The sequence below is a fragment of the Candoia aspera genome, chromosome 3 (assembly GCF_035149785.1).
Source record: "Candoia aspera isolate rCanAsp1 chromosome 3, rCanAsp1.hap2, whole genome shotgun sequence".
Lineage (NCBI taxonomy): Eukaryota > Metazoa > Chordata > Lepidosauria > Squamata > Boidae > Candoia > Candoia aspera.
The window spans coordinates 82,408,670-82,419,010 of NC_086155.1; the positions used below are offsets into that span (position 1 = coordinate 82,408,670).

At 36.7% G+C, this 10,341-nt stretch overlaps 1 protein-coding gene across 6 annotated transcripts in view; it reads left to right on the forward strand.

Moving 5' to 3' along the window:
• The window catches only part of LRRC8D (leucine rich repeat containing 8 VRAC subunit D), a 72,573-nt gene extending 64,368 nt beyond the window's left edge, over nt 1-8,205 (forward strand). For all 6 annotated transcript variants that reach the window (XM_063298236.1, XM_063298234.1, XM_063298233.1 and 3 more), the window contains one exon: nt 5,126-8,205. In XM_063298236.1, the coding sequence (XP_063154306.1) occupies nt 5,128-7,710 (2,583 nt within the window). In that variant the 5' untranslated portion in view covers nt 5,126-5,127 and the 3' untranslated portion in view covers nt 7,711-8,205. The remainder of the gene's footprint in view (nt 1-5,125) is intronic.
• The last annotated feature ends 2,136 nt before the right edge of the window (nt 8,206-10,341 follow it).

The following is a 10,341-nucleotide window of genomic DNA, read 5'->3' on the forward strand; positions in this document are numbered from 1 at the left end:
CTAATACATTTACATAGCTTTGTTATCAATACACAAATTGACTATCTCTTGTAATATACTGCTGGTTTTATTGTTAGAACTGCAGACAAATATGACTAATGACACAGGTCTCAGATGTATTCAGTAGCAATTGGTAGTTTACTTTATTTGATTCTTGAAAACAGCAAAGATTGAAAGAGCAAGCCTTCCTTCTTGTTTTTGTAATAGTTGGAGATTTTTCATGCAGTCCTTGGCCTAATTTTAAAAACGTTCTTCAGGAACGCAGTTCAGACCTTTGTTTAGCATTATCTGTATCATCTTTACAGCAGGCTGTTTAGAAGAGAGAAAAGGATGTTGTCCAAGAAAAATGGGGTTGGAAAATAAGCTTTCCCACTCATTTTACTCTGAATTTAAGCAGTGTTTGCTTCTGCTTTGCCCACTGTGTGGCCCCAGCAGGTTACACTTGAAAGAATATGGTCCCCTAGTGAAAAAAGTTGTCTTCACCTCGGACAGAGGCCAGCCATTCAAGGAGAAATCTGTGTGCTGTTCCCTTCTTATGGAAATAAGAATTATATAATAATTCTCCTCCAGTGGGAGGAGATGGGTGGGGACAAATTTGATAGATAAATAAATAAAATGAGTATTTTCTGAAGTGCTTTCAGACATATTTATTTCAATAATTCTTAGAGCAGCTTTAATTAATGTGTTCCACATATCAGTGAAGTGTGATTGAGGGCAGCTTTTTGAAGTATGCTTTTAGAGTTCGTAACTAAAATGAACCAAGGAAGCATAGTTCATGATTTTTGTGTTTAGTCACTGCAATTCTGTAACACTGTGAACATCAATTTTTTATTATTATTATTATTATTCTCTTAAGAAATAGATTCTAATTCACAAAAAGTTGTCTCATAACATACTTGTTGATATTTAAATTGCTACAATTTAATTGCTATTGTTAAACAGGTATATACAGTATGTAAGAAGAAAAACAGACTTGGGGAATCTCTTTTTTCCCCCCAAACGTTAGAAATAGTTAACAGTGATTCCACTACCCGAACATACTTTTGTTTTTAAACAGAACAGCTTTTAGGGGTTTTTTTTTTAGCTATATGAGACTGTAACCAGCTAAGTATTTGATTATTCTCATACAAAATGGGACTGCAGTTCTGTTTTAACTAGAGCTGAGCTGTTTTTGAGCAAAAGTGCAGGTTGTGTAGGAGCAAGAAGTCCTGGGTTCAAATCCATCATTAAACTCACTGGCTTACCAGCAAGGGGCCAGGTGCTTGGGTAGTTAAGGATCAGAACCAAGATTATTATCCTGAGATTTATGGAGGAAGGATGGGGATACAGCATAATCCTAGGAAATGATAATTTGGTGAAATACTGAGAATTTTGTTATATCTTCTCCTGTAGCACTACAATTCTTAGGATTCTGGGAGAAGAATATGACTATTATTCCTACTTTAAAAGTGCACTGAGGATAAGTGAAGGTGAAAAGGTGGCCTAGAAAATACAAGAACAGCGAGAAGGTTCTTTATGTGAAAAAAAAATATTTTAACTGGAATAGCTGCTTTAGCTGACTGGGTATAGTGTTCCCTGGATGTTTTTTTTAACTGGATTTTTTTGAAGCAGCATATTTTGCTTAAAAGTGTAACTTTTCTGAGCATAATAAAAACCCAGGTTTTAACCTAATTATATTCAAAATACATGTTGTTATTCCTTCACTGGAGAGGTGATTATGCATATCAGTGATATGCATAATCCCTGCCAAAAACCATAGAAAGAGTTATGAAATATTAAATGTTTTCCAGCCTGTACAGGTTATTAACAATATATGCAGAATTTAATATACCAGACTAAACTGGCTTGCTAAGTACATACCAGTCTTGAGGTAGTGTGATTCTGTTGTGCAAAAATTTCCTAATACAGATAGTCCTTGCTTACCAACCATTTGTTCAGCAAGTGTTTGAAGTTTCGACGGCACTGAAAAAGGAGACTTACGACCAGCCCTCAAAGTTCTGGCCATCACAGCACCCCCACAGTTTTGTAATCACAATCTGGGCACTTGGCAACTGGCTCACACTTGTGATGGTTGCAGCATCCTGTGATCATGTGGTCACCATCTGCAACCTTCCCTGGCAGCTTCCCACAAGCAAAGTCAATGGGGAAGCCTGTAGGGAAAGTCACAAGTTGCTCCAGTAAGTCACTTGCACCCTCCCCTGCCAGCAGCAGCCACCCTCAGCCCTGCCACGCTCACACTGCTTCTAAAAATGTGGCTTCTAGCTGTTGTTCCGTTTATAAAAATAATAAAGGCGGGATAGAAAATAAATAAATAAATTGAAACATTCCTCATATACTTCCTGAGAATAAATGAGTAACCATATTTTTCATCCTATTTTCCACATTTACTGTCTTGAAAGTATCTACTGGCATATTGAATTACATGTATAATACCACCAAACTTCTGCATTTCAAACACTGTAGAACACTTGGTGCCTTGTACACTGTTAAAATAGCCAGAGACACAGAACAAAGATGTGGGTAGACCAGGACAAAATCCTTACTTAAGTTAAATGCAGTTAAATTACTAAACTAATTGATTACAATACATTCAATTAATATTACTCTTCATGAAGTCAATTTCTTTGTCACATAAGAAAATTCACTTTCCTTTCAAGTTTTGGAACTGCTTTGTGAACTATAGCCAAGACTTATGGGAACTATTTCTGGCCCTAAAGTCTAAAGGTCTAAAGTTCTGGGCTTTTGCTCTTGGTTATCTAACCACAGTTTTTGTTGGTTGACTATTCTTGACTATTCCACACTATTGATAATGGGAGATGGAAAGATTATTCTAGTTTAAGTTTGAGGAGAGTAGGAAAACAAAATGCTATTATGAAATGTGGGCTGCAAAACTTTGGACCATCACTAGATGGAAGCATGAGAGCCAGTTTGGTGTAGTGGTTAAAGCACCAGGCTAGAAAGCGGGAGATGTTGAGTTCTAGTCCCACCTTAGGCACAAAGCCAGCTAGGGGACCTTGGGTCAGTATCTCTCTCTCAGCCCTAGGAAGAAGGCAATGGCAAACCACTTCCAATCAACCTTGCCAAGAAAACTGCAGGGACTTGTCTAGACAGTCTCCAAGAATCAGACACGATTGAATGGATTAAAAAAAAAGATGGCAACAAGGAGATAGAGAAAACTTTAACTGTTTGCTAGAATCTAGTGATCAGGCAGAGTTTTGCAGTCCATATGGTGGCCCTAGTAGATTGAATTCAGTGTGCTTACAATATATATGTGTAATTGTATCTAATTGGAATAATGAAATAATTATTTTTAGTTTTTCCTCTTGGCTTCAAAGTTTTGAATTATTACTGCATTAAGAATTAAGTATATTTACTCATTCCCACTAGGTTCAGTAGTATTGCAGCCTTAAAACTGATGGAAAGGCCACTGTATACTTTTTGTTTTCCGCAGTCTCAGCAATGACATGGATCAAGCAGTTTATTGCTTATAGAAGTCTGGCATGTATCTGATTTGGAGAATGCTGGCTTATGATTAGTGGCCTTTGCAACAGAAGTCATTTATGCTTGTATGAAATGTGGTAGAAGAATGTTGGTTTTGGAATGGCTTTTTATTTACATTATTGTAAACCAGTCAAATCATAAAGTGCTGGATTCTTACAGACTAGCTGTGGCACTTACGTTTTCAACTGAAGAAGCACTGTTTTTATGTGTGCGTGTGAAAAAAGTATATTTTTTGTTCACTTGAGAAGATGTTAGAAGAATTCTCTGGCATCAGTGCTACTGTCTTGGCTTTTGAAATCTGTTTAATATTTTATCATAAGAAAAATATTAAATTTCCATTCTGTTTATTAACATTATTACTTGAAGGCTTTATAAAGAACATCTAAATTACATTGTGCTTCCTCCTTGGATTGTTTAGAGCTCTTAAACTGGCTAACAGAGCTGCTTTTAATGAACTTCCTGTAAGGTCATGATTAGGATAGGGTCCTAAGGTCATATTTGCCAAGATTTAATTGTATCAAGTAGCTAATTTCTGACAATCAGTGTTATCAGAACTTGTGTTTCATATTTATACCATATATTTGTAACTCAGAAGACATCAAGACTCCAAATCTATCCTGGTCATTTGAAAATAAACTTACACTGAATTTAGAGAATTGGTTTTTTTAAGCAGACAATTTAGGATTGAGTTAAACATGGACAGGGCAGTACATCATTCAAGTTCATGATCATGAATATATTTTCATTCTCTTTTATTTCAGTGGAATAGACTAAAGATGTGCTTAATTCAGATTGAATAATACGTTGAATTACACTAATCCTTCCTTCCTGCTTTTAGGCCTTCCAGTGTTCCAAAGAAACATCACTTGTTTGGCAGTTCAAAGCAAACTGATTGCTTTGGTTTTGAGACACTTAAAACTGAAATCAGGCAGCAGGTTATTGGATATAGACCATAAAACCTTGAGTATAATACTGCACCTATTTTGTGGGAAGGGATTAACAGGAGGATTTCAACCTGCTGATTATTTTATTAGTATTGATGCATTGCCTGTCCATTGCATCAGATTGAATTTTCCTTACCATATTAAATGTTCAGTGTTTTGGGAAGGGGAATACAGTAGTATATCCATATTGGAATGGATAAGTATATGTGAAGTTGAAGAAATAAAATCACATATGTATTGCTTACTGTCCCTTTTATATGGACTACTGCTCTGACCTATTGATACTATTAATGGCTATAATTGATAAGATAGAGAATTATTATGTATTCCATCTAGTACTATTAGATCAGTGAAGGTCATTTGTAGGTCAAATTATTCATCTCTGTGCTAAAGTGTTAAATCAAGATAGTAACACTAAAACATCTACTAAAACGTTAAAATATGTTTAAGTAGCATGTTTTAGTGTTACAATCTTAATTTCTTGTCAATACAGCTTGAAAGACCTTAAAATATATTTCATTTGGATAATGACAGTTATAATAGTAGCTATTGTCCACCATTTATAAGAGATAAAATTGAAATTAAAACAAGTAGAAAAATAGAAATTAGAAATAAAGAAAAGCATAAGTTATTATTGTGCCCGTCAATAGCAAATAACAGTAACTTCTGTTTTGTTGCAGGAATGTTTACCCTTGCAGAAGTTGCATCTCTGAATGACATTCAGCCAACTTACCGTATTCTGAAACCATGGTGGGATGTTTTTATGGACTATCTGGCAGTTGTAATGCTAATGGTTGCCATTTTTGCTGGAACCATGCAGTTGACCAAAGATCAGGTGGTTTGTTTGCCTGTGTTACAGTCTGCTGTAAGCGCAAAAATGCAGCCCAGCCCCTTGGGAAGTGCCAAAGCTACAAATATCCCAGAATCCGAAACACCAGCTATTCAAGACAAAGACAAACAGGCAGCTACAACTGTATCTTTTGACAGGACACCTGTCACTACACCTGATATACCTCTGAGTAGAACTGCCTATCCACCATTACATTCAACTGTTGCAAGTCAGGAAGTAAAGAAGGAGCAGAAAGATTTTCTGGGCCGCAAAACTAACTTGGATTATCAGCAATATGTTTTCATTAACCAGATGTGTTATCACTTGGCTCTTCCTTGGTATTCGAAGTACTTTCCCTACTTAGCTCTTATACATACAATTATTTTAATGGTCAGTAGCAATTTTTGGTTTAAATATCCAAAAACTTGCTCAAAGATTGAGCATTTTGTCTCTATTTTAGGAAAATGCTTTGAATCTCCTTGGACTACAAAAGCATTGTCTGAAACAGCATGTGAGGACTCTGAGGAGAATAAACAGAGACTAACTGGGGCCCAGTCTCTGCCAAAGCATGTATCAACTAGTAGTGATGAAGGAAGTCCAAATGCCAGTACCCCCATGATAAGCAAAACTGGTTTCAAGTTTTCAGCAGAAAAGCCAGTTATTGAGGTCCCAAGTATGACTATTTTGGACAAAAAAGATGGAGAGCAAGCCAAAGCACTCTTTGAAAAAGTACGGAAGTTTCGAGCCCATGTCGAGGATAGTGATTTGATTTATAAGCTCTATGTTGTCCAGACTGTCATCAAAACTGTAAAATTCATATTTATTCTCTGCTACACAGCAAATTTTGTCAATGAAATCAGTTTTCAGCATATTTGCATGCCCAAAGTGGAACATCTGACTGGCTACCAGGAATTTGAATGCACACACAATATGGCTTATATGTTAAAAAAGTTGCTTATTAGTTACATTTCTCTCATCTGTGTCTATGGTTTTGTCTGTTTATACACCCTCTTCTGGTTGTTTCGGTTACCCCTGAAGGAATACTCCTTCGAAAAAGTTAGAGAAGAGAGCAGTTTCAGCGATATTCCAGATGTTAAAAATGATTTTGCTTTTCTCTTGCACATGGTTGATCAGTACGATCAGCTGTACTCCAAGAGGTTTGGTGTATTTTTGTCAGAGGTCAGTGAAAATAAACTGAGGGAAATAAGTTTGAACCACGAATGGACTTTTGAAAAGTTGAGGCAACATGTTTCTCGTAATGCTCAGGATAAGCAAGAGTTGCATCTTTTCATGTTATCAGGCGTCCCAGATGCAGTTTTTGATCTGACAGACTTGGATGTGTTGAAACTTGAGCTGATTCCTGAAGCAAAAATCCCAGCTAAAATATCCCAGATGACTAACCTTCAAGAGCTACATCTCTATCACTGCCCTGCAAAGGTGGAGCAGACAGCCTTCAGTTTTCTTCGTGACCACCTGAGATGCCTGCATGTGAAATTTACTGATGTTGCAGAGATACCAGCTTGGGTATACTTACTTAAAAATCTTCGAGAGTTGTACTTGGTAGGCAATTTGAATTCTGAAAATAATAAAATGATAGGACTTGAATCACTTAGAGAATTAAGGCACCTTAAGATTCTCTATGTGAAAAGCAATCTGACCAAAATTCCATCTAACATCACAGATGTAGCACCACATCTAACCAAGTTGGTAATTCATAATGATGGTACCAAGCTTTTTGTACTGAATAGCCTTAAGAAAATGATGAATGTAGCAGAATTAGAGCTGCAGAACTGTGAATTGGAACGTATTCCCCATGCCATTTTCAGTCTCACTAACTTGCAGGAACTAGACTTAAAGTCAAATAGCATACGCACAATTGAAGAAGTCATCAGCTTCCAACATTTAAAAAGATTGACTTGTCTGAAATTGTGGCACAATAAGATAGTTAACATTCCTCCTTCTATTACCCATGTTAAAAACTTGGAGTCACTTTACCTCTCCAATAATAAACTCGAATCCTTACCCGTTGCAGTATTCAGTTTACAGAAACTCAGATGCTTAGATGTAAGCTACAACTCCATTGCAGTGATTCCTGTGGAAATAGGGTTGCTTCAAAATCTTCAGCATTTGCATATCACAGGAAATAAAGTGGATATTTTGCCAAAACAGCTGTTTAAGTGCTCCAAGTTGAGAACTTTGAGTTTGGGACAAAATTGTATCACCTCAATTCCAGAAAAAATTGGTCAGCTGTTGCAACTAACTAACCTAGAGCTGAAGGGGAACTGTTTAGACCGTCTACCAGCTACATTGGGGCAGTGTCGGCTTCTCAGGAAAAGTGGACTCATTGTAGAAGATCATCTTTTTGATACATTGCCCTCAGAAGTTAAAGAAGCATTGAATCAAGATACAAACATTCCCTTTGCTAATGGGATTTAAACAGAGCTCGAACTTAGTGACCAATATAGATCATATTAAAGAACACATTGTAATAAAATGCTGTGTTGAGAATTTGGAACTCTTTTTTTTTGTAAGAAAGGACTGTTAAGGCTGGTAGAAGCTCGTTCGGTGTTTGTAGTATTTTTAAACATTTCCAAAATTTTTGGAAGGCAAAGAAGAAGGGGTAGGGAATCCTTAAACAATCTTGATTTTTTTTTTCCTTTTAAGATGTTTGTAACATGGATGCTGCCGCTTTTGAATGTTTACAAATTGCTTGCCTGCTTAATGTACATGATTAAATTGGTGACTTTTTCTTACTATAAATAATTTTAAATGGCTCTGTTCATTTTAGAGTTGTTTTAGAGGCCATAGTTTTCTTTACTTTATAAAATTGGAATGATATTAAAGCAAGTACTATTGCTATTGATCAGCAAGAAAAATCTATAGATACATCCAATAGTAAGTAATCCAATATAGTTTTCATCTGCCCTGCAATATGTAAATGAAAATGTGTTTTTTTTTTAACTTAATTGCAATATAGCTGAGAAGCTCATCATAAGCTGCTATTCAGATGTTGAAATTATTTACATATTTGCTCTGGGGCAATACCCATACAATTGGGGCAGGCTTCTGAATAGAAATATATAGCATTGGACTGCAAATTTCAGCTGAATTCGGGGCAAAAGTTGTATTTGCTGGTTGATTTGAGGCAAAAGTTGTATTTGCTAATTTAAATTGAAGTTTTACTTACTGAATACTAAAGGAATTATTTTTATTTACCATCCTTTATTTGAAATAATACTAAAATGTCTTAATCTATTCCATGCTAAATTTAAAATAGATAACTGCTGTATTATGGATATCACTACACACCGTGAAAAGCTTTTTTTAAAACTTCCACTTAATTGTTATAAATCAGGAAATAGAAATGACTTGTAAAAAAAATTAAAATCTAGAAAATCATAAAAAAGCAGTGATAAAATTCTCTATTACTGTATAAAATGTTACATCCCATAACGGTTAAGGTAAACCAATAAGGCCTGACATATTTATTCTCTGCAGGGCTAGCAGGTTGGGGAAGAATTTTCAGTTCATCAAATGACACAGAATGTACATCGTCAACAAGCACGCTTCTGGTATCTTTGTCAACAACATACCTCCAGGCAGTTAGTTGTGTGTTAGTATCCTTGCTTTCTCCCTTTTTAACTCAGTCAGGTAGAAGTCAGTCTGAATGAATACATCATTCTGCCCAGCCACACGGAGAAAGCATCTTCAGCCAGCAGAGTATGGTTGCCACAGCACTTTAGATATAAAAGCATCTTTGGCACAGGTATCAAGGACAAAGAAGCTGAGATGCTGCAGAGGTCCCTGCTCAAATGAGTTCATCTTTCATTATACTCCCTAAAAGAAATATACATATTGTACAGTATAAATACTGCTGATTTGTCCAGTTAGCACATGGTGAGAAGGACAGCTGGACCTGTAGAAGAAAGGATGCTTGGGATAAAGCAAATAAAACAGGTACTGACTTTCCTGAAGCGAGAATTCAAGTCTAGTTGAGGGAGCAAACCCTTCATCAGAATAGGAGTTTGGGAGAAGGAGGTACTATAAAAATAATGGATGCCACAGTATATGTCTAATGGCCATGGGCTGGCATGTCACTGCATAGTGTTGTGGAACAGAAAGTAGGCACTGCATCTTTTTTGGCCATCAGAACCGCCTTTGCACATCTGGACCATCACAGAAGGGAGGGAAGCCACATCAGCCACAGAGCAGCTCTCTGATAAAGGCCAAATCAGATGTGGCGTTAGAGCTCATACTGGTGCTTCCACGCTTGGCTTGTTTACTACTTTAGCTGTTATCTTATGTAAGCTCATCAGTTACCATAAATAAATAAATAAAAACTATCATGTGGCCATTTAATTATTATTTGCAGCTGCCAGTTTCTTTTGCTTTGTGCTGCTACGTTGCTATTTAAAATCAAGGACCCAGCAAGAGGCAATATCATTGCCATTTGCTAAAAATCATTCCTGAGGGAGGGGGGGAATGCTTCAGTCAGAGGACCAGAGGAAGGAACATACAGTATTGAACAATTAAAATCCAATCCCCATTCCACAGATCGAAATGCTGGAGCCATGACCAAGGGAGTCTTTGCCATACAACACCACAGATTTTTGCATAAATGGACCCCAGGTTCACACCCTGGATGTGAATCGCCTCCAGAAAAGAGACAGTACCTGTGAGAGTGCAGTGGGGTAGCAAGCTAGGGCAGGGCTGCTTCTGAGTCTTTTGCTCTGTTACTTGGGCCTTATACTGTGCATGATGAAAATATATTGAGAAATGTCAGTGACGGAAGACATTTGAAAAGTTATTTGTGTAATCAACTATGGCTTCCTGCACACAACAGCCAGCACCTCATCAGTATTTTTCCATGACCTCAGTGTATGCGATTAATTCAAAGGATTTCTAAAAAGTATCTGTAAAACTGGACAGCATTCCTTTAAAAGAATGTAAGAAATGAAGCTGAAGGTACCACCTAATTCCATAGAACAACTATTAAAGATTGTTGTCTCTAATTATACATGTTGTCGTTTGAGCAGAATCTAATCTAGAAGCAGGCCACTGTTTAGA